Source organism: Bos javanicus, chromosome 5 (assembly GCF_032452875.1).
Source record: "Bos javanicus breed banteng chromosome 5, ARS-OSU_banteng_1.0, whole genome shotgun sequence".
NCBI classification, from domain to species: Eukaryota; Metazoa; Chordata; class Mammalia; order Artiodactyla; family Bovidae; genus Bos; species Bos javanicus.
Genome location: NC_083872.1, coordinates 26,212,831 through 26,236,656, shown reverse-complemented (window position 1 = coordinate 26,236,656; position 23,826 = coordinate 26,212,831). Strand labels below are relative to the sequence as shown.

General features: G+C 50.2%; 2 protein-coding genes across 11 annotated transcripts in view; one reads left to right on the top strand and one right to left on the bottom strand.

Annotated features, from left to right (window-relative positions):
- COPZ1 (COPI coat complex subunit zeta 1) overlaps positions 1-10,931 on the top strand; it is a 19,373-nt gene extending 8,442 nt beyond the window's left edge. The window contains exons 2-9 of one of the 5 annotated variants that reach the window (XM_061415825.1): positions 2,495-2,563; positions 3,844-3,925; positions 4,562-4,653; positions 5,800-5,855; positions 7,153-7,230; positions 7,389-7,440; positions 8,619-8,712; positions 9,533-10,931. In XM_061415825.1, the coding sequence (XP_061271809.1) occupies positions 2,495-2,563; positions 3,844-3,925; positions 4,562-4,653; positions 5,800-5,855; positions 7,153-7,230; positions 7,389-7,440; positions 8,619-8,712; positions 9,533-9,858 (849 nt within the window). In that variant the 3' untranslated portion in view covers positions 9,859-10,931. The other 4 variants (XM_061415828.1, XM_061415827.1, XM_061415826.1 and 1 more) reach the window with 4 other exon arrangements.
- Positions 4,542-23,826, bottom strand: GPR84 (G protein-coupled receptor 84). Of its 6 annotated transcripts, none has more exons than XM_061415814.1 (4): positions 23,650-23,792; positions 22,254-23,209; positions 14,547-14,623; positions 4,542-5,877 (listed from the first exon to the last, which is right to left on the bottom strand). In XM_061415814.1, the coding sequence occupies exons 2-3, from the start codon at positions 23,199-23,201 to the stop codon at positions 14,594-14,596; spliced, it is 978 nt and encodes a 325-aa protein (XP_061271798.1). In that variant the 5' UTR covers positions 23,202-23,209; positions 23,650-23,792; the 3' UTR covers positions 4,542-5,877; positions 14,547-14,593. The 6 variants fall into 6 exon arrangements, with proteins under 6 accessions (XP_061271798.1, XP_061271794.1, XP_061271795.1 ...); XM_061415813.1 differs by having other exon boundaries at positions 5,847-7,205; positions 23,650-23,791; XM_061415810.1 differs by lacking the exon at positions 14,547-14,623 and having other exon boundaries at positions 4,542-5,938; positions 23,650-23,799.

Below are 23,826 nucleotides of genomic sequence, written 5' to 3'. Positions count from 1 at the left end.
CTGGCCAAGTTCTCGGCTTTATTTAGAGTGGTCATTCCTTTGGAAGTTTGAAATGACCAGCCTTTTCTCTAGTGCCTTCTTAGCCCTTTCAGACTTACAGTCACATCTGGTCTTCTCCTTCCCCTGCCTTTGCCCTGTCTTTTATCCTTCCCAGGAAGATTCATGTTTCTATTTTGGGGGTTTCCTTGATGGCGCCTTCTAGGAAGCCAGTGAAAAGAGCCGGGAGCAGGACCCAGGCATCTGTCCCCTCTTTGCCAGTTGTTTTAGGCACTCTCTTTCCCTGTTGGCCACAGAGGATTGTCTGGCTCTCCGACTTGGCTGGTGGCCGTAACCGTTTTCCTCTGCTTTGGGATCCTGTTCTTTCTAGAGATGCCAGACCCTGCGGCTGCAAGCACGAGTTACCTGTGCCAGATCAATGCCCGTTTAAGCCATTGGGAAGCTCTCTAAGGTTGCAGATAGCCTGAACAGAGCCAAGGATTTCCAGGGAAGAGGCTGTGGGGAAAATGATTTCTTCTGAATTCCCTTCCGGATGGACTTCTTTTCCTTCATTAAGGAAAGAATCCCTGAGTGTCTCCCTGTTGGTGAATCAAGGATCCAGGTTTCTACAGAATTGAGCCTGCTTATGGGAAGATCATTCTGTGGGGAATTAGGAGTTGGGAAAGCTGCTGTATTTGTGACCTTTTAGATGAGACTCTAGAGGACTTCCTTCTTCTAGACAGAGTCCCTCAGTTTGAGAGAGTATTCCAGAAAGTAATGTGTATAGCATGGGCATTTCTAAGGAGTGTTCGTCAGAGGAGGATGAGTTGGTAGTAATGTCACCCAAAAGGGCCACACCAGAAAATCTACCTGTATGAGGAAGCCTAATTATAAGAGAAATCCCCTAGATGCTTATTGCATCAATAAATTTTTACCTTACTCTCAAACTTTATTTATTCTCATAATCATTCAATAAATATTGAGAATTTAGTATGTGTATTATTCTGGACACTTGTAATAAATCAGTGAATGAAACAAAATTTTCTGTCCTCAAGAATCCAAGTGGGGAAAGCTTACATTCTTCATCATTTTGTTCTCAAAATACTGGGTTCCCTTTCCTCTCCTTCTTAACTCCTTGAGCTCAGGTTGGTTCTTTGCTTGGAACCATAAACCTCCTGGCGCCTCATAGGATAGTTTACCTTGGTAGAAGCTACAGATCCTTGGCAGCGATTCTTTCCTCCTCACCTTTGGGTCTTTGTTAAATGTATGCTTGGAGAATAGAGAATATGTTTGGCCCTGTGAGAGCTGTGGGTTTCCTAAGTAGGATCAGGAAATGGAGGTAGCAAAGCATCAGCCTTGTCTCATAGCACAGGGGAAGAATATGTATGGTAAGTAACATTGATAGTCAAGGACTCTGAGCCTGCAAACACTTTCATACATGTACCGCTATCTCCCTTCCCTTCTTCTCCTTTCGTGTTAGTTGGTTCCCTGGAAGTTGCAGAAGTGGAGGAGCTTTTACAAAGTGACATGCTTTGAGTTTGAGTGTAACCATTAAGGCTGAAATTCTTGATTTCTTTCTTTCTTTTTTTTTTTTTTGTGGCCGTGCCGTGTGGCATGCAGAATCTTAGTTTCCCAACCCGGGACAAACCCATGCCCTCTATAGTGGAAGCATGGAGTCTTAACCACTGGGCCACCAGGGAAGTCCCTCATTTCTTTATGAGAGCCAGTTTCCTCAAAGGTTGATTCTTGGTGGTGAAGGACCACTCCTCTCCTGCTCCTTATCTGCAGGTTTCACAGTGTTTCTTAGATGGAGCCTCTTCTTACTGCTTCTTAACAACCCCAAATTCAGATTGGTTTTTGTTTTGGCAAGTTAAGTGGTGGTGGTCAGGGTATAGTAGAGGAGTTGGGATCCTCGGAGAAGTCTTAGAAGATGGATGTCTCCCTGGGCTGCATTCAGAACTGTTGTGTCTGTGTGTGAGTGTGTACGTGTGCGCATGCCTGCTCCTTCCCCTCTGCTCAGTGAGTGGGTGGTTTAGGGAGGGCTTGCTTTATGCCTCTGCATCGCCACTGCAGCAACTTCCAAGTACACTAGGGCATTCAACCCTGTTTTCCTATAGCCCCGTGCAGTGCTTATTAATTAATCTGGTCACATTCCATACCCACCTGTGCATAGGAGACCAGGGAGGAGGGAGAGTAATTTGGAAAATAACTATAGCATAATATTTGGAAATAACAGCATGACCTACTTTGATTAAGCCCTCTGTGAGTCTGGCTCATAGAAATTGTTTCTCTGGCGCTGCTCTGGGTCCTTTGTTGAAAAGTCCCCTCCCTCAATTCAGTTCATTTGTTGCTCAGTCATTCTCAGTGGGAAATGTCAAAGTCTAACCAGGTTGGGATAGGGGACATACAGAGGCATCTCTGTAACCCATTGCAGCCCCAGTAGGATTAAGAGAAGGTATCTGGTTTGTGAGTGGTGGCAAGAGCCTTCAGGACTGAAGCTATGTTCATATCTCTTCAGGAACCCTCCCTGTATACCGTCAAAGCCATCCTGATTCTGGACAATGATGGAGATCGACTTTTTGCCAAGGTGAGATTCCCTTTCAGATTAGTTGAGAAGCAAGACAGAGTTTTGGATCTTGGGACTGGCCCCATTCACTCCTATTCATCCACAAATAATTTTGAGAATTCTTCTATCTGACTACTCCAGATAAAACCTAAACTGCTCCTGTCTGTTAGTTGCCCTGCTTCCCTACCTGCCCATCCTTAGACTTTGTCATCAACATCAGAAGAGAGAAAAGCTTTGGAGCTTGGTTTCTGAACAAAGAAGTGTATGGATGTAAGAAGCAGCCTGCTTCTTACAAAGGCCCATCACCCCTGTCCCTTTCCCTTCTACCCCATCATCCTGCCTGAGTTTTTCCAGGGAATTCTCGTGCAGTTCCACGGTTCCAGCCCTACATCCATAGTCACTACCAAGCTTGCTACTTCCTGACTTTCCCGGTCCGATGTTTCTAACTTTGAATCCATTGAAAGAGAAGAGGAAGGACACCCCTCTCCTCTCCCTCCATATTCTCCCCCTCCTAGAGAAATTTTTTCTGTCCCTGGTGTATTAACTCCGGGCAAGCATCGCATAAATCAATCAGCAGGTAGAGATTAGTTTAGAATTCACCAGCTGTTCCTCCCTGTAATTGGATGTAACTATGCAGGACACCTTTTGAAACAGTTATCCAGTTACTAAATGCCAGACCTGTCATAGGTCTTCAGCTGACTGCGACGGATTAGCCCCTAAAGAGCAGAGCGATTTAGCAGCCTGTGTCTCCGCCCCCATGCCAGGGAGAGCTTGGGAGTGGGCTCCATGGTGTGCTAGCTTGCCTCCCGCTTCTTTGAGTTTGCTGGAAAGGAAGCTAAAATACCAGAGAGCCGAGAGCCCAGGCAGAGCTTGTCCTTCTACAGAGGAGGGTATTGCAGCCCTTCCCAATTCCTCAGCCTTGCTCAGTGAGTGAGGGCTGGTGCCTTCTGTGTTCTCTAGCAGTGCTCCCTGACCTGGGGTGGCGCCTGGGATGGCCTCAGGGCTGCTGCCCTGGCGTACAGATGGGGCAGAGCCTCCTCACAGGGCTTCTAGGCCTTTTGCCCTTCCAACCTGGGAACCATGAGGTAGGGTGGCTTAGAGCAGGGTCCTTAAAAAATTTGTTTTCTATCCGATTACTCACTGCCCATTCCCTACCTCTGTGGTTCTCCCTTCTTCCTGTCAGTATTTCTCTTCACCCCATCCCTTGAAGGGGAGCAATCCAAGACCCAGGGCAAAACAGTCACTAATCATCCTGGGCTTCCAGCTCTAACAGCCCAACCCGTCTCCTTCCCTCTGACCAGTACTATGACGACACCTACCCCAGTGTCAAGGAGCAAAAGGCCTTTGAGAAGAACATTTTCAACAAGACCCATCGGACTGACAGTAGGTCGTTTTCCTTTCCCTACTCCCCATGGTGGGTGGCCGGGGGGAGCCACAGCAGGAAGCGGGCAGCAATGGGACTGTGGAGGAAGGATGAAATGACTCTGCCTCCTTTTTCTCTTTTTTTCCTCCTCCCCTCATATAATAAACTCTTCAGAAATGTAATGGGGAGGTGAGTGTACCTCACGCGGGAATACCGCGCTAGAAGGTTGGCTGTTAGCTACCTGTCTAGTCCCTGGATTTATGAGCCTCACTTGACAAATTTAACTGCAGCTCTGCTTATTGTACCGCATCCATTAGGGCAGGTAAATGGAAGTCTGTAAAGGTGACCGCTCTGCATTTTCACCTCCGAAGGATCGACTAGTATCCTGTCTCATACAAGGAGGGAAATAAGGGTAGTAGGGGCGGGGAGCAGTTAGAGAAGGAGATGCTTAGACTCCCCCATTTATACTTGCCTTCTTCTGCTATCACCTGAAATAAAAAGCAGGTCAACTTTGGTCTTTGTGGGGGTCATTAAGACCCACCTTCTCTCAGCCCCACATAGCTGAATACTAATTCATGGTAACTGCCTCTACCCTACTTGCAAGTCTCAGACCACCTACTGTTTCCACCTTTGTTCCCCCCCACCCATCCCCACAGGTGAAATTGCCCTCTTGGAAGGCCTGACAGTGGTATACAAAAGCAGTATCGATCTCTATTTCTATGTGATCGGCAGCTCCTATGAAAATGAGGTGAGAATCCCCACACTCTGCCATCTCTGCTCTCATCTCCTGAACCGCTGGCAGGCCCTTGTGACTGGTTCTGGGCCCAAGGACTGCCGTGTGCCTTTGGCTTCTGACTGGCTGATGAAGTTGTCCGAGATCCATGTCAGCCTCACAAACATGGCCGAGCAACTAAATCAACCTGGAACACAAGCTTTCCCAGCTTTCTCTCTGTGTCCGCCTAGGACACACCGTCTATGTTTTGATAACACACTAACATACATTATCAATGGCCTTCCCTGCCTAGTGTTTTTAAGATGGATTTCTGAGTTGTGATCAGGGTTCACCTGTGAATGAGCCACACCTGACTGAGTTTGGGCCAATTAGGCAATATCCTGAGTCATATTGAAGCCATATATTCTGAGTGGCTCTTCGAAGACTGGGTATAGCCCTAACCTCTTCCCATATGTAGGAAAAACTATTTACCTCAGGTCACAACTTTTAAGGAGAGTAGATAAGTAAAAATAAGCCCCCACATAATTTGAGGCAAAAGTCACAGTTTGAGAAAACCAGTTCTTACTGAATTCTTATCACTGTAAGTGCTTTGTAGAATGCATTGTTATTTAAACCTTGTAGCACCTCTGTGAGTTTTGGGCACTAGTGCCCTCGTTTTATAGATGATTAAACTAAACCTTGAGGAACTGTATGAAATTACTTACATTTGACCACTGTTGGACTACAGATGTGGCTGTTTCATGTGGTTCAAGCTGATAACTTTCCCAGGGTCACACATCTAGAAATGCTTCAGCGAGGATTCACGTCCACATCTGTCTGACTCCAAAGTCCGTGCTGTCTGCACAACTGACTTAAGCTATTGCTTGGTTAATGATTTTTCTAAGACATAGGGTAACACATATACAGTTGGGAAATACACGCAGAAGACTGACAGGAAAGTTGTTTGAACAGTCTGGTCAAAGAGAGACCTCAAATTACAAGATCATGAAGCAGAATTTATTTTTGTCTTCTTCCTGTTTTACTCTCACTTCCACCATATGCTGCTGGCCTTTTGTGAAAGCCTGTGTCTTTTGATCCTTAATGAGTTAGAGGGTTTTGTTTTCAGGTAGCAGCTTTCGGGGCCTTGAACTTTATCCTTCTGCTTCTTCTGTCTCCAAATAGCTGATGCTCATGACTGTTCTGAACTGCCTCTTCGACTCATTGAGCCAGATGCTGAGGTGAGCAGGCCATTCTTGACATCTGTTTGGGAGAGAAAGTTGCTCTTCTTCGGGCCCAGGGATTTGTGGGGGCTCAACAGAGGCTGCAAGGAGTTGATTTACCTTGAGAAATTGGGCTTATTATTTCAGAGTAATTTACACTGATGGGGAGGACTGGATGGGGGAGTGTGTTACTCCTGTGGAATAATTCTCCTGAGAGAAAGGATTGGGAGGGAGCAGAATCTTTGCCCCTGTGTCTGCTGTCACATCCTGCTGTGGCTCTGTCGGAGCTCCAAGCACCTCACAGTGTTCTCCTGGGCTTCATTCTTTACATTCAAGATAGAGAAAGGGAAGTGTCCCGGATACGACATCAGCACCTCGGGAATGGAGGCGCCACTCCTAATTTTTCATGTGCGGCCCTTAGTTGTTCCTTCTATAGAACAGGAAGAATGTGCCTTTTACCCTCTCCTCCCCATCTACCTCCCCGCCATCCTCTACTCCCCACGTAGATGGGCTGTAGAAGAGATATAAGATACTTTTCCTGAAAACATCCAGGGCTCCCCAGTGAGCCCAGTACAGACATCCATCCAGACGGAGCAGAACAGCAGGCGCTCTCAGCCCCACAAAATCAGCAGGGTGAATGGCTCAGATTTCCTCAGGAAGGGGATGATTTATTTCTCAGCCAGGTGAATGAATAGGCTTCATTTCAGTGATCTAGTGAAAGAGTCAAACTGACGGATGTGACTGGCCATGTGCACCAACCACCGGATCTGAGGCTGGTGGATGCTGGGCCCTGGCGGTTCCCAGCCCCCTAGTTGGGCTTCTTTTCAAGGCCTGAGCAGAGTTGGGGAAGGAGGCCAGGGGAGGGGAGGGAGCAAGGAGAGTCTTAGAAGGCTTGTCAGAGCTTGAGAGCGAATAGAATTTGCACTCAGCCCCTCCTCACCTCCTGCCACCTCCAGATTGAGTGTTAGCTCTGTGGATTTCCTTTTTTCCACACACTAATGTCAGTGTTCATGAGCAATGTTGTAAGCAGCATCATAGCAGATAGGAAAGAAAGCATAGCTCTGGAAATCAGCCCTCGAATAGGCAGAAATTGACTGTATGTATATTTTGAATCTCTTTCTTGGCATTCCTGATCCTTACTCAGCAAAGAAGTGTAGGAAGGGTGTTAGGATGGGTTAGCCAGAAAGTTCTTATTCACTTCTTTGTGTGCTTAGTGGAGACATACATTGGTCTAGCTGAGGCTCCCGCAGCTCAGACCATGTCCTAGGATCCCTTTCACACCCAGGCTGGGTTTTCTCTTCTCTTGGGGACTCAGGAAAAATGTAGAAAAGCGAGCTCTGCTGGAGAACATGGAGGGGCTCTTCTTGGCTGTGGATGAAATCGTAGATGGAGGGTGAGTTCTCTGCCCTCCCCGGGCCTCCCTGGATCTGGGGTGACGGGTGGGGCCACTGCCCCTGTCCTGAAGCAAGGGGGCTGAGTGACCAGAGTTCCCCCACAGTAAGTTGGTCCTTCAGGACAGAGTGAACAGTGGTCTTTTCTATGTCTCTTCAGGGTGATCCTAGAGAGCGATCCCCAGCAAGTGGTACACCGGGTGGCATTAAGGGTAAGTAGGACTGTGCTTGTTCCCCACAGCCCCCATCCACTCATCCTCCAGGACCAAACCTCCTCAATGATCTAAAGGGTTGGGGCTGGTAGAATACATGTAACTGTCTCCTTCCCTTTCAAATTGTCCTTATCTCAAGGATGGGAAGCAGAAGGAAGGTGTTTCTGTCCCTTACCTGGTACCTAGCATCTCATATAGTCTGCACAGAGTGGACATTTAATACATACTTTTAAAATCAAAGATGAAATAAAGGGAACTTGAATATTGATGGTTCTAAAATGATAAAGGACTTTGAGGTTGGCTGCTTCTTCCTGGGGGAATGAATCCAATCATCTGAGGCAGAGGCTTGTCTTCCTTGTCTTTTAAAGTCTCAGGAAACTGAGGACAGCACCTCTCCATCAGGAAGTACTTATTTGCAGGAACCTCTGTCCTCTTTGGTGCCAGTGGTACCAGAAAGAGGCTTCTGAGTTAACCATAGAAAGCCTCAAGTCATCGAGGTGCAGAGAGAGCCCACCAGCAAATTGTAGGGCTACAGGGAGGCCTGAGCAAAGCCAGTCTCCCCACTCACAGAATGTCCCGGCTCTGACCTCCAGAGTGAAGGCTGACAGTGCTGGGTAATGGGAAATCTTCTCCCTTAACTGTCGTGGGCTCCATTTGCATAGTTTAATCTTCTCCTTTAACATATGTCTCTGTGTGGCAAGAGAGAAGGTCCCCCCACCCCCCCAACCGACTCCCTCCTTTCCCTTCTCAGGCTGCTGTTGCAGCAGTTTATTTCTCAAATTAACATGCTGTCGTTACCCATCAGGCCTTGCGGGATCCATTAAACTACCCCGGGCTCCCCCTCATCCTCTCCCTAGCGATATTGATATTCAGGGAAGGTCTTCTCTGACTAGGGAATCAGGTCTCCCACCCCCAAGTTGAGAATCAGATAACCTGCTGATTACCTGGAATGGAATAAATCTTAAGAAGTCCTCCTGCCTTAAAAGAGAAGATGGATGAAATGACCCTTTTTTTTTTTTTTTTTGCTCACAGTCCCTCTGGCCAAGTAAAATTGTGGCTAGCCAAGTAAAATTGTAGCTGCACTAACTAGTCCCTAGGAGGGACTGAGAAGGTTAGGGCATGTGCCCATCACTTCAGTTTAAAGGACTGCCTCTTCCTTCCTCACTCCCCAACCTCAGTCAGGTCTCACTCCAGCTTTTTTCCACGCTGAACGCTTGTCTCTCTGTGCTGTAGGGAGAAGATGTACCCCTTACGGAGCAGACCGTGTCTCAGGTATGACTTTCTTCTTTCCTCCTCTCCAGAGGGACCGGGTCACTAAAGAGGCCAGCGTAGCATTCCACCCCAGCCCACCAGGCCTGAACTCAGCAGACTAGAGACTAAAGACACATCTTCTTTGGCTCCCACTTAATCCCGAGAACTGGGGCTCATGGCTCATACAGCCCAGTGCTTCCTACCCATCCCAACTCCCATCCCACTTTTCCTATGAGCAGTGGCTGTCAGCCTTGCTCTGCACCCTTCAAACCCTCCCTGCCTGATGCCTCATTCAGTGATTTATTCCCCAGCAGAGGCTTGCCTTAAGCAGATGGTCTGTGTGCATGCACACACACACTCTCTCTTTCTCTTATTATTCAAATGAGGGCTAAGCTGGCAATGCATACTCTAGAATATGCATGCAGGTTTTGCAGATCCATCTTGCTACTTTGCAGATAGATTGTCTACCTGATGGGGGCGGAGGGGGAGGGGCAGGGAGGGATTCTGTTTTCTACCCACTTGGAATTCTCACCAAGAAGTCCATCTGGATGTGGCAACCCCCCTCCTTTTAACATGTATCCAGTAACCCCCAGTTTTTTCTTTCCTCCCAGGTATACCTCTTCTCTCTTCATCCCCCCAGTGGACTTGAATTTTTTTGGAATTTCCCAAACTGACAGTCCTCTAGGGCCTTAGAGAGCTTCTTCCCATCCCTCTACCCTTGGGGATTTTCTATTTGCCAATCTTCTAAGGACAGGGAAGGCAAGTGAGGGGAAGGAGAGCCCCATCCCCACCCCCACCCTGCCCCTCAGCAAGCCCCTCAATGCCGCCCTTGTCCCTGCAGGTGCTACAGTCAGCCAAAGAACAGATCAAGTGGTCCCTCCTTCGGTGAAGACCCCACTGTTCCTGGCTCCTCACCCTCTCAAAAAATCCACGTTGGCTGTGACTTGTCATGCAGTCCCCCAAATGATGCTCTCAGGGTCATCTCGGGGATCACAGGGATCCTTAAATCTCCATCCCGTCTGTTGTTGCCTCCTCATTCCCACCCCAAACCCATATGCACTTCCCGTTCCTTCTCCCTGCTTTTGGCAGTTCTGGGAGTCCATCAGGCTCTCAGTGGATTTGGACATGGGCAGGGGCAGCACCCTCTTCCTTTCTCCCCTGGATTAGGCTCCCCTGTATTTTCTCCTCCATTTCTGTGCCCTTTGCTGCAGCTACGCTTCAAAGCAGGAGAAAGAATGTGCTGAGTGTTTTCCTCCCTTTGCCTCTATCCGAACACATTTGTCCAGCAAGGGGAGGGAAAGGGAATTCTTTTCTATAGAATGAGTGAGGGTGGGGAGAGGCATATCAGGTCTCTGCCGCAGCCCGGCTGGGCTTGGTATTTTCTCCCATTTCTTCTTACTGCCCAGGTCTCCAGCCTTGGGAAAAAAGACTGGGAACAACTCATAGGCAGGGGACAGCGTGGAAGAAGCAGTGATTTAAATTTTATTGGAGAGGGCCTATAAAATTCTTTATTTCAAACACAGCTGAGTTTTTTTTTACCCCGATCCTGGCTTGTAACTTCAAGACTGCTGTGGTCTGTGAGTGTCCGTTGTGGGAGGGTCTGTCTTTTGGGCCAGTACCTTAACTCTCCACCTTCACTACCCGTGGGATCTCCGCCTGGCTTGTTCTCTCTGTGCCCTGGAGCAAAGCCAGTCCCTGAACTAAAACTCCATTCTAGTCTTGGGAAGGAGAGTTTCTGCTCAGAACAGGGACAGGGTGGAATTTATGACTTGGGCCTCTGGGCTCTCTCAGCCCCTTCTCTCCCCCACATGCATTTCACTCCTCTGCCTTGGGTCTGCATTCTCTGTCTTCTGCTTAACCCTGTCCTCTCTCTGCCTCAGCCTTACATCCAGGCAGTAGGCCTGGGCGCCTCCCCTCCCTCGGTCACTGAGAGAGGCGCCTTTTTTCAGAAAACCTTGGGGATTTGGATTCCCCCAGGAAGACAGAGGAAGGAACAGCCACTGTTTCGTCTCATCTCTCCCCCGACCCAGAACTTTCCACAAAAAACGTCTCAAGAAATCTTCCTGAGACTTTGAGTTCTGCCCCACCGACTAACTGCCAATTTTCCAAGAGTGTGGGCGGATAACTGGGCATCCATCCGTGAGGGGGCATTTCTGTGTAAGAGATACGTGGAGTCAGGATGGTAGCCACCTTCATATACTGCTCTGTGCAAAGAGGAATAAAACATTTCTTTTTCCAAACTGCCTTTGTGTGATGTTTGTGTTCCCCTTCCTCTCTTTTTGGCAGCTGCTCCTGTTCCTCTAAACGCCACCCCCCCTTGCTCCCCATCTTATAATATTTCTTCCTTCCTACCTCAGAGACTCCCCAGCATTCTGCGCCCCCATCCCTAATTTACGGGGCTGTTTGCCTCCTTGGCATCTCTCCGTCCACTCTCCTGGAAATTGGCGCCAGGGGTGGGGTGGGGATGGTATTTTCTCAGTGGGAGTCCCAGGGAATGGAGTGCTCCCCCCGCCACCCCCAAAGCCAGCTGCCTGCTCCCGCCTCAGCCATTAGTAACCCGGAGACGCGCACCTGCGTGGGGGCTCGCCTGCAGCCCCGGCTCCCTTCCTGCACCTCCCTCTCCCGCTCCGAAATGGCGCTGAGCGGGTTATTTATCGGAGCCAGCACTGCTCCAGAAGGTCAGGACGGTGGTGTAAATAACCTCTCCTCGCCATTTCCCCATCCCTCCAGAGCCTGCTCCCCACCCCCTCCTCCACCTTTATTCGCACAAATGAATGTGGCTGGGCTGGCGCAGAGCCTGGCCCTGCATCTTAATGGGGCGGTGAGCTCACAAGATGGATTTAGCTGGGGGTTTTATGGTTGCCTCGGCGACAGGAGAATGCTTTGGTTTTCTTTCCCCCTTCCTCTGCAGGATTTGAAGGGGGGATGGAGTGTGGGGAGCCCTTCTCTGCACTGCAATTTTAAGGGTCTCTGCAGTCACCTCTACTGCTCATGAGATGGGCCTGTAACTTCAGGATTAGGCAACAGAGACAGGAAAGGTTGAGGGAAGGAAGGTAACCAGAGGGAGAAGCCTCTCCAGCATCAATGATGCCTGAAACATAGAGGTGTCGTCTTGCCTGCTCTTTGAGAATCTAGCAATTCAGCTCAGCCACTGTGGGACCCCAGGGCCCGGGGTCCCCCTCAGCAAAGAGGGAAGAAAAAAATGCTTGGGTATAGCACTCTGCAATCCTGCACTGAGAGTTGGGGTACAGGGGGCTGGATTAAGGCTAGGGATTTTTGTCTTGCCCATCTAAGCTGGGGGAAAAGCAGTGTTCAGGCATTAAAGTTACCACCCTAATCCTCCGGGCTTCCCTTGTGGCTCAGCTGGTAAAGAGTCCACCTGCAATGTGGGAGACCTGGGTTTGATCCCTGGGTTGGTAAGGTCCCCTGGAGAAGGGAAGGGCTATCCACTCTAGTATTCTGGCCTGGAGAATTGTCTCTGGGGTTGCAAAGAGCCTGGAGAATTGTCCGTGGGGTCCCAAAGAGTTGGACACAACTGAGCGATTTGCACCCTAAACCTCCTACTCATCACCCAACATGGACCCTGCTGGAGTTGGGGGCTGCCAGACACGACTGAATATGCACGAGATCAGCAATGGTGTGGAGAGTACTGTTCTATCCAGTTCTCAAACTTGGAATTCTCTGAGCTTGTTTTCCCAGCCTGGCCTGCTGTGAACTTTTCCTGCCTTCTGTTTTGCACTAGGAATGGAACTCTGGTGCCCTGGCCTACACAGTCCTCTGGCCAACAATGCTTTTTCAGGACAATGAGCAAGCCCTCCCCCAACACTGACTGAAGCAGAGACTGAGGAGTAGGGTCTGATTCTCTCCTTCCCTTGGTCTTTCTCTGTCTGATTCTGGGCCTCTGTCTCTGTTTGTGAGCCTTTCCCTCTTCCCCAGGGGATCCTGGGAACCCCTCCTCCCTCCTGTCTCCCCCTCCTCCCCTTTGGCTGGGAAAGTGACTAGAGCCTGAATAGTGCCAGACACCTGCCTGCCAGATGTGGCGATTCCCTATTCTTCTCTCCCTCCTCCCCAAATGTCTATCCTTTCCCCACCCCACTGAGCTCAGGCAGAGGGAGCCCCCCTACAGGGTGATTTAGTGCTGCAGCCCCTCTTCCTCAGTGCCCCCTCCAGTTCCTAGCTCTCCCCCTGGTGCCCATGCTCCCACTTTTTTCCACCTGGTACAGCCTCCTCCTGCTCCCAACCCCGGGGTGCTGGCTTCAGCTTCAGCTGGTAAGCTTCAGCTCCTGGACTGGAGAATGAATGGGTGGGGCAGAGGTGACTGGCCTCTTTTTCACCCATGGGAGAGTACATCAGCTTGGCTGAGGACAGTGGCAGCCAGAGCTGATGTCATTCTCACTGGTGAGGTGGGGAGGGGAGGAGGGGGTGAGCGGGGAGAGAACTAGCACTCCAAGACTTACTGCAGAGGTCTGTGAGACCTCCCCAGGTAGGCAGGAGAGCTCAGAATTGTGGCTGCCTGGTAGATATCACATCACGTCTCCGGCTGGGTCTCCAGATCTTGTCTGGATCTGTGTCTCAATATGACTCAGTAAATGCCCTTCAGCTCCTCCCCTTCAGACTTATCCAAAACACACTTAAAGGGAACCCTTAGTCCTTACCCTTCTCTCTTCAGTGTTTGCCCTTCAGTATCTTTTTTCTATTAATCTCTCTTCCCTCCCATTTCACCCTCTTCAATTTGTTGAATTTCCCTCCCGGTCACCTGGCCTCTCCCAACTCCATCCATCCCATATCACAACACAATATGATCCCAGACCTCCTACCAAAGCAGAGACTCATACAAAGTCACTCATTTCTCCTTTCCATCCCTCTTTGCAATCTGACAGTCCCCCTGGGCCAGACAGAGAGCTCTGAGGTGGGGGTTGGGTAAAGGATGGCTGAGTTGAAGAACAGCAGAGGCAGGACAGGCAGATAAAGGGTCCAAGGAAGTAGGAGAGGTGGAAGGAATGGGACAGAAAGATGGAAAGAGAAAAAGACTGCGACACAAAGAGAGTTGAGGGTTAGCAGCAAGCCAGCATAGCAAACTGCATAAGAGAAACCCACGCAAAGAGAGCAAAGCTGGGAGCAGGGGGAATGGAAAGATGGAGACAGGAAAGTCATAGCAAGAGAAGGCAGCTAGGGAGGGGCCAGGCAAGGAGCAGCCTGGCCCTCCTGGGCCCCCTCACACTGCTGGGCCATAAATCTTGTGTATGCGTGCATGTGTGTGTGTCTGTCCGTCTGTGTGCCTGAGTGCAGGGCACAGGCGTAGAGGGGTGTCTGGTGAGGGTAGAGATGATCCCCACAATATTATTCTCCTATTTCTTTCAGCTGCCTCCTTCCTTGAGGCACCCCATACCTATACACCCCTCAACCAGTATTCCTGATGCTCCAGGAGCCATCCCCAAGGTATTTCCAGGATTCCAAGGAATCCAGGCTTTTTCACTTGGAATGCAGGCCTGCTGGAATGTGCAGTTAGGATCTGTAGCATCAAGAGGCCCCATCACCTCACTGCCCACCCCCATGCCTGCTCACCAGCTGCTCCTGTCCATCTTCTCCTCCCACTCTCCTTGTATCTCTCCCTCCTCCACACTGACCCCTCCCCCAGCCCCTGACCCCCAGCCGCCTGGGGCCTGGGTTGGAGGGGAGACAAAGACAGGATTTATTACCGGGATAGAGAAGCAGCCAGAGACCAGGGCTGAGGGCAATGGCTGACCTCCCTGGATGGGAGGGAGTGCTTGGCCAGATGCTGGAAGGTGGAAAGCCTGGGTTCTAGTGGCTCCTGCTCACAACTCTCGCCCCCTCACCCTTTCCCCTACTCAAACCTTGCTTTCTCCTTTGTTCTTGAAGATTGAGGAAAGAGAGGATGGCCTCAGGTGATTTTAGGACCTTGAAGAACAACCTGGGAGAAGAGAAGACGGGAGATGGATGTCTTATGGATACTGGGGAGGATCTGGAAACCAGGCAGCAATCAGGTTCCTATTATTTCCTGGACTAGAAAGGAGTTCAGGTTTAGTAATGCAACAGATGAAATGAGATGGAGACGTATCCCCCAATCTAGAGGGCCCTGATTGCCAGCAAAGAGGGAATAAAGGTGACTGTAGATCTTGAAAGATGGAAGATACCATCTCACCTGAAATCAAAGGAAGAAATAATATTCCCCAAGAGTAACTAGCTCCTGATGGCTCAGATAGTGAAGAATCTGCCTGCAAAGCAGGAGACCTGGGTTCAGTCTCTGGGTCTGGAAGATCCCCTGGAGAAGGGAATGGCAACCCACTCCAGTATTCTTGCCAGGAGAATTCTATGGACGAGCCTGGTGGGCTATAGTCTAAAGAGTCAGAGTTGGACACGACTGAGCAATTAACACTTGCTAGCTCCAGTCCCTTTGAGAAGACCTGCCTCCCTGAGATCCCCCACTGCCAACTGAGAGGATGGGGAGCAGCTGGACCCTGCCTTTACAGTAAATAGACTATTGGCCCGAAATTGTCTCTACTCAGCAGGCAGGGTGTGTGCTCAAGGAGAGGGAGTGGTGTGATCCAGGAGTTTCCGAGAAACTAGACCATATATCTTTCAGTGGACAGCTCCTGCAGCTTCCCTAGCCGCCCTTGGAGCCCCACTAGCCCTCCAGAATCTCAGCATGTCAGAGGCCTCCAAAAACCCAACTCTGAAGCTGCACCACTTCCAACTCCTGGTTCCCCCTCCCTGACATCCTGCTTTCTGCCTTCACCCCACTGTTTCAGGAGAAGGATGCTCAGATGAATTACCTCCAAGTGAAAAAGGGATGGAGGGAAGAGAAACCAAGGCAACTGGGAGCTTCTTGTCTGTCTACCAGTCTCTCAACACAACCCCACCAAACCATTCCTACCCAGGGGCTGATGAAGGAGACCATCTCGTGGTTTCTTTTTAAATTCTGCAAGCTGAAACCATCCTCTTAATTCTCAATGGAAAGCCCAAATTTGGAAATTTCAGTGGGAAAGGCTCATGGGTTGGGAGCAGAGACTGGGAAAGGACAAAAGAATGGCGGGGCAGGGGTGGGTGGGTGGGAGGATTTGCACAGGGTAAGGAAAAAAATAGGAAAAGGGAGAAGTGAGCATCTCCAGCATCTCGTTTTTCCTGGCTCCCCCTTCCCCCAATTGAGAAGGCAGATTTACAGCCCTGGTTTGGGGAAGGGGGGTAAGCATAAGGAAGACAGATCTGCAGTTCTGCCCTCTGAGTGTCTGGGTACTTAGCTTTAACTCCCCCATTAGCATCAATCCCCATCTTGCTGCCCATCCGTCTTCTGACATCAGCTCCTTCCCCTCTCTGTAGCCCAGGCTTTCTGACCCTAAGTGGCTCTTAAAGGGCCAGTCTAGACCTTTCTCTCCCTCCCTTCTCCCACTCCAGGCAGCACAGTCTGGGGGGTGTGTGTGTGTGTTTATGTGCAGCCATCCTTGCTGAGGCCAGAGTGGATGGGAGGCCCACTGTGTACATGTGGAGGGAGGGGGCAGCTCTTCCCTAGCTCCCTCTGCTCTCTTTAGGTTCCTCTATATCAGGGACCCCCATCTTTGTTCACTACCTCCCCAAGCCCAGAGAAAGCCCTCCAGTTGAGCTGAGAGTCACAGACATGGCTCCTAAAGCTGAGGGCTGGAGAAGTCATGTAGATCCACAGGGAAGATCCTCTCTCCCTCTCTCATTTCCTGGAGGCCCAGGGCAAGGGGTATCCTGAATTACTGGCTGTTTTTAATTCTCAGCCAGCAGCGGGGGTGGATAGGCTGAGACTCCTAGGAGATGCCCTGAGCCCCACATTCCTGGCCTCCTTTCCCAGGGACCCAGGCTGTGGTGGTGGTGGTGGGGTGGCATTTCAAATCTTCCTCTCTCTGTGAGGGAAATGACAAGCCAGAGAAATCTGCCTCCACATTTACTGGCTCCTCTTTTTTATTCCTCAGCAACTGAGTTTAGGGGGTAACAGGGGAAACTGGCTTCTCCCCATTTCTCTCCATCTTCTACAGAAAATGCTGTAACTGCACTCCAGGGGCTATAAGAATGCCAGGATGATTGGAAAGTTCCTCCCCCATCAGCCTTCAATCCTTTCTGCTGCAAAGCTCTGCAGTCCTCTGAGGGGCTTTCCAGGATAGTCAAAGCCCCTTCCTGATATCTGAAACCCACTCCCCACCTCACTCAGTGTTCCCTTCTCTGGCTCAGGATGAGAGAGAACTGGTAGGTGGGGGGGCTTGGGAAAGTGGCCACTCTAAAAATAGGAGCCCCCAGCTGCACCCCCCACCAACGGCCCCTTATTTATCACCTTCCAAACCTCACTCTCAAAGAAGCATAAATATTCCTAATTCCTGAAGGCCAGCCCTGAACTCATAAATTTAACTGGGGAGGTGGGCAAGGGGAGGAGTGAGGTGTGGGGAAGGGGAGCCTACTGCAGCCTTGAGGAAACCGAACATCTCCTGGGGGCGGTGTCTGACTTATCCCCAGGCTGACGCCTGTGGGTCTTCGTTGAGAGGAGGAGTTGCGGCTCTCAATATTTCCTCTAGGAATTAGCCTTTTCTCACTCCCCGCCCCGAAATAAAAACCAAACTTAGTTCTGTCTTCTCGATTAGTTCTCCATCCCTCTTTCCTTGCTATTACCTTCTAGTTCTTTCCTGCGCCCCTCTTGCCTCTCTGCTGCGCTTTTCTCTACGCCTTTGCTCCTCCAAGTCTCTCCCTTTTCAGAACCATTGTCTGAAGAGGAAATTTTCATCTCTTGTTCTGTCTGGATAGTGAGGTTTGAAGAGAAAATTTTCATCTCTTGTTCTGTCTGGATAGTGAGGTTTGAAGAGAAAAGTCCCCCTCTGTGCCCCCATTCCCCGCTTCTGCCCATTAGCTCCCTCAAACGCGCCCTTTTCAGTCTTCTCACACCCTCCCTTTCTCTCCTTCGGCCTTCCTTTCTCCTCAGTCTTCCTTTTCCTCTGTCACTCACTTCGTCTCCTCAGTTTCCCCTTCAGCTCAGGATTCTCTCTCCCTCTCGAATCTCCTTTTCTCTCCCTACTGTACCCCATCCTACCCAGCGGATTCCTCAGGTCTTATTTACCCCTTCAGACCCCCTCATCTGCTTCAGTTACTACCACCACCACACCCCATTTTCCTCTCCCAATGGATGAAAGAGGAGGAGAAAGCTTGAGGAATAGGTATAGGGAATGCGGTTCCAGGAGGGGAGGGAGAGCAAGGAGAGAAAAAGCAGGGGAGAGGGAGACGGAAGCGGTGCAGAGGGGAGGGGCGTCCTCACTCCCCAAGCAGCGCCCCCCTCTCCCCGCAGCCACTGAGCCATAAATCAGAGCTAAGGCGGTTTGGCCAATGGTAGAGTGACTCGTAAATCGGCCTGTCAAGATCAGCCAATGAGAGGCGGCGTTAAATCAAGTCCTGTCAGCGCTTGGCCAATGAAAGGCCCTGGGCTGACCATAAATCTGCCTGTAAGAGACAGAGAAAGAGAGAGAGTGTGCGTACGAGCGAGAGCTGCAGGGGCGGGGGATGGGGAGGGGGCGGGGGAGAGCGGGCGGGGTGCAGGCGCGAGAGAAAGAGCTGCGGAGAAAAAAGGGCGATAACGGAGGTACAAGCGCTGAAGACAGCGTAGAGGAGAGACGGACAGATGGAGAGAGACAAAGAGAAGCCTTGAGAGATAGCGTCAGAAAGTCAGCGATAGAGCTGGGGCTCCGGCGGGAGACTGACAGAGATAAAGAAAAAAGAGAGACCGACACTGACACCCTCAGGAGGGCCCCCGTGAAACAGTTCCCCAAGACAAATGCATACACTTGCCCGAGATACGCGTGAGCTCCGCACCACGAGGGACCTCGTGCGTGGACACGCGCGCCGTGCACACACGCAAGAGAGAGAACGAGCCTGAGGCATAATCTTCCTTCTCTTTTCCCCTCACTCAGCGCCTATGGAGATTAGGGGTGGGGTATATGTGTGGGGCTGTTGAGGGTGAGAGAGGAGGGGGTTACTTTCTCGCTATGATGTGTCCCGTTTGGTCTCAGACTCTAGGGTTTCCCGTGTCCTCTTGAGTCATTTTTTCCAGTGACTGAGGATTGGGAAGTCCCTCATGAGGTCTAACTTCAATCCTTATTGCTGCTAATTTCTACTTGCCAAAGCTTTTGAATCGCCTTCAAAGAATATGAAAAGTGGAGCCTTTTACAACCCCTGCAGAGAACTCTCAACTTTGAGAATCTTAGAAGGTCTGAGCAGGAAGGATTTTTAGGGGTCATCTGATCACTTGATTCTAGTTATAGAAAAGTTTCAGTCTTACTGTGGTTAGACATGTAGACTGGTACTAAAGTCAGACTTTCAGTTCTCAAATCATGATCATATCACTTACTAACCCTTAGACTTTAGACAAATGGCTTGCCCTATTTGTGCATTATTTATTTATTTTTTAAGCAAAAGATTATAATAGTTATGCTCAGATGCTCAGTCGTGTCCAACTCTTTGTGACTCCCGTGGACTGTAGCCCACCAGGCTCCTCTGTACATGGGGTTTTCCAGGCAAGAATACTGAAGTGGGGTGCCATTTCCTCCTCCAGGGGATCTTCCCGACCTGGGGATCGAACTAGAGTCTCTTACATCTCCTGCATTGGCAGGTGGATTCTTTACCACTGGCACCACCTGGGAAGCTCATTATAATAGATACCTTATGGTAAATTTTGTGAAGATTACGCAAAATAATATATTTACAGGATTTAGGACAGTATAAGGTGCATGGTAAGAGTGTATCCCCACTTGCATCTTTGTACAGATGATAAAACCTGAGGTCCAAGATGACTCAGGTTCCTGCTCCAATTCACAGAACAAATTATCAGAGAGCCTTGACTTGAGCCCTGGTATCTATACTCCCAGACCAATGATCTTTATTGGCTGTTCACCCCTACCTGTCTGGACCCCCAGCTCAGTCACCTGAACTTGATTCAGTACAGGCTGCTGTGATATTTGTGGAAGGAGGACACTCAAAAATACATGTTGCTTATTAGGAAGCAGGACTCTTGGGCCCTAGAGGTGTGTTGAACGTGAGGGTATCAATTTGTCTACTCTGACTATGGTTCTTTCTGCTCTCATCTTCTCTCTGGACATTGTTCTCTCAAACCATGGACTTATGGGCAGGGAAGGGATACATGCAGCCAGAGCAGTGTTACCATCAACATGACTCACATTCTATCCACAGTGCCCACTCTTTTCCCCCCACCCCAGCTAGGTAGACAGTACATATCTCATGAATAATAAGTGTCTAATTATTCACTTTTCTTCCTAAACTTTGGGCAAAAAGGAGGGGTGGGGATTCCTGGATCTCTGCCTTTACTGGCCAGGAGGGTGGTAGTATCTCTGGACTCCCTGTCTTGCGATACCTTCTGTCCTCACAGGGAAGCCAGAAGGGAAACACAGAGAACCAGCGTCACCTGGTGGCCACAGGTGCTTTGAGTTCATGCATGTGCACACGGATGACAGGATATCCGTCACACTGGAGGAAGGGAGTGGTGTGACCTCCCCTTAGCCTGGCCCCTGGGCCTTCTTAACTAGAATCTTTTTGTAACTTTTGTAACCCAGGATGACAAGAGCAAGTCTGAGGGAAGAGGAGGGGCCAGGACCCAGGTGAATTAACTCCAAGCAGTGTGACCCTGCTAGGGCAGCTAGAATGCCTACCTGCCACTGCCTTGGTTAAGCTCAGTTCCATTTCCACAGAGAGAGGAGTTCTCCCCCATGTCCATTCTCTTTGGACTGAGCAAGGGTCAGGGGGCTGGACTCAACTGGAGTGGCTATCAAAGTTGGATTTCAAAACTTTTTTGTGTTGAAAAAAAAAAAACTGTTGTGATGGGTCATCCTGGCAGCAGTAGCTAGAGTGGGGGCCGTTTCTGGGAAGTTAAACAAATCAGTTCAGTTGCTCAGTCATGTCCGACTCTTTGCGCCCCCATGAACGGCAGCACACCAGGCCTCCCTGTCCATTACCAACTCCCGGAGTCTACCCAAACCCATGTCCATTGAGTCGGTGATGCCATCCAACCATCTCATTTTCTGTTGTCCCCTTCTCCTCCTGCCTTCAATCTTTCCCAACATCAGGGTCTTTTCAAATTTGAGTCAGCTCTTCACATCAGGTGGCCAAAATATTGGAGTTTCAGTTAAACAAAAAGGCAGGCTAATAGGGACTTTACTGGTGGTCCAGTGGTTAAGAATTCACCTTGTAATAATTCAGGGGACACAAGGTCGATCCTTGTTCAGGGAGCTAAGATCCTACATGCTGCAGAGCTCACCACAGCTAGAGAGTCCGAGCACCGCAAGGAGATATCCTTCATGCTGCAACTAAGATCCGTGGCAACCAAATAAAAAAATATTAAAAAAAAAAAAAGAAGAATTGGTTGTCTGGCATCTGCTAAGGGTGTGCATGCATGCTCAGTCTCTTCAGTCGTGTCCGACTCTTTGCAACCCTATGGACTGTAGCCTGCCAGGCTCCTCTGTCCATGGGATTCTCCAGGCAAGAATACTGGAGTGGGTTGCCATGCCCTCCTCCAGGGGATCTTCCTGACCCAGGGATTGAACCGGTGTCTCTTATGTCTCCTGCATTTGCAAGTGGGTTCTTTACTGCTAGCGCCACCTGGGAAGCTAATGGTAATTGATTTTTTTTTTTTTAAAAAGAGGCAGGCTAATCCTCTTAAACCAACTCACATGATTTATTCCTGGAAACCCCTCAGCTGAAGGCTGTCCCAAGTTTCTGCTTCCTGCCCCTGCTCTGACTTATGTCCCGCCAAAGCCTAGAAAATCCCATGGACGGAGGAGGCTGGTAGGCTGCAGTCCATGGGGTTGCGAAGAGTCGGACACGACTGAGCAACTTCACTTTCACTTTTCACTTTCATGCATTGGAGAAGGAAATGGCAACCCACTCCAGTGTTCTTGCCTGGAGAATCCCAGGGACGGGGAAGCCTGGTTGGCTGCCGTCTATGGGGTCGCACAGAGTCGGACACGACTGAGGCGACTTAGCAGCAGCAGCAGCAAACCCTCAGCTATTAGGTTCCAGCTGCAAACCAACCCTGGCCTATTTTCTTCTTCCCCACAGATCACACCTGAATATGAAGAGGATAGAATTCATTTATTAATAATTAATAATGCATCTTGAGCAGCCTAGGGCTGAAATGTTGAGTGAAGCGTGGAGAGGCCGGGTTTGGGAAGTTTGAGGGGTGGTTGTCCATGAAAATTCCCACAGATCTCACTTTCACCTATTCCTATAACAGCTGGCCACCTTAGTTCTGGAAGAGACAATCCCAGATTCTGGTGACTGGGGACACAGTTTTAATGGAACCTATGGAAACTCTGGGGCCCTCGTCTCAGGAGGGAGCCGTAGGCTTGGCGGAACTGGCGGTTCATGGCTGCGTACAGCACAGGGTTGATGCAGCCATTAAGCCAGGTGAGGTTGGCAGCGAGCATGTGGACAACTCGGGGAGCCTGGACCTTGGCATCCAGGATGTTGAGTAGCAAGAAAGGGATGTAGCTCAGGGTGAAGCAGAGGAACACAGCAAAACACATCCGGGTTACCTTCCCAAACTCTGATGGAGAGTCCTGAGCTCTCTGGGCTCCTTTAGTTGTCCTGGCCTTGGCAGCCACTCCTGGAGGGTTTTTCTCTGCCATCTGCTTAGCTGCCTTACTGTTGCTCTGGTCCCTGACTTCTGATGAGTCTCCTTCCAGGGTCTGGGTGGTGGCAGCACTGACTGGCTCAGATGAAATCCCCTCGCTGGGTCCTCCTGATGCCAGCCCACTGTCTAGCTCCTGGAAACGACCAGGCACGGCCTCGTGTGCCCCAGCCACATGGTTGGAACGGATGCTTGCCTGGCGCAGCTTGTACTGATTCAGTGCCTGTGCTGCTCGCTTCACCTGCTGGTGGATGAGGCAATAGAAGACACCGACACTGCTGAGCCCAGCCACAAAATAGATGCCCATGAGGATGGTGGTGTAGGGCTGGCCTCGGATGCGATCAAAGCTGCAAGTGCAGACTACGGGCACCAAGATATAGATTGGCCAGAGGGGAGCGAAGCTGGCCACAGCCACCACCCAGGTGCTCACCAGTGCCAGCACCATGCCCTTGGCACTGAAAACTTGGGGAAAGAGCTTAGGGTGGGCAATGAGGAGATAGCGCCCCAGGGCGATGAGGCAGAGGGTGAGGATGGAGACAGAGTTGGATACAAAAAGGAGGAACCCAAAGATCTGGCAGAAGGTGGCACCGGTGCGCCAGTGCAGGTGGAGGTAGGTGTCCACCGAGAAGGGCTGGAGAAGGGTGCAATAGAGCAGATCAGCCACTGTGAGGTTGGCGATGAGCAGGTTGAAGCGGGTTCGGAGCTTGGGCTGGATGGCCAAGGCCAGCAGGGTGAGCACGTTGCCCACCGTGCCCGTCATGGCCACCACAATTCCCCAGCTAACTGCCACGTAACGATAGCCCAGCACAGACTCATGGTAGCAGGAGAAGTTGACGTCAGAAGCGTTCCACATGATGGAAGCTGAGAGGGGTGGGGAGAAGAGGCAGTCACAACGTGACCTTGAACTCAGATCTCTCGAATAACTCTGGGCTTCCAGGCACCTGAACTGTTTGTGCCAGGAGCTCCAGAGCCATTCCCAAGCCTTTTCATCCCAAGATCCCCAACCTCCTCTTTCCCATTCTCAAAGATTTTCCCAAATGTTTATCTATTTTATCTATGAAGTTTCTGTCTACTCCCATCTCCAAGCCTTTTCAATATCCATCCAGATACTCTCCCCTGTCCTTTAAGACCACCCAGGAGTCCCCTCTCCTCTGTATTCATAACAGTCCTATCTGTCTATAGTCCCTTCTGCCACACACACATAACAGGCCTCAGTTTTTTTTATTGTTTGTTTGTTTGTTTTTACCACCTGGGAGATGAGACAGAGAATATAAAAGTATATCCACCACAAAAGTACTCACCTGAGTCTCCTAGCCTTCAAATCTCTCTTCAGCGGAAGACGTTCAACTCACTCAAAGCACAGTCCTTTCTGGTGGGCAGTCAGGCTTCAAACAGGAGGTGCTCTGCTCCTATTATACTGGCCTGAAAGAACAAGAAACTCCCCAGTTACCCAACCTCAGCCACTTCCTCCCTTGCCT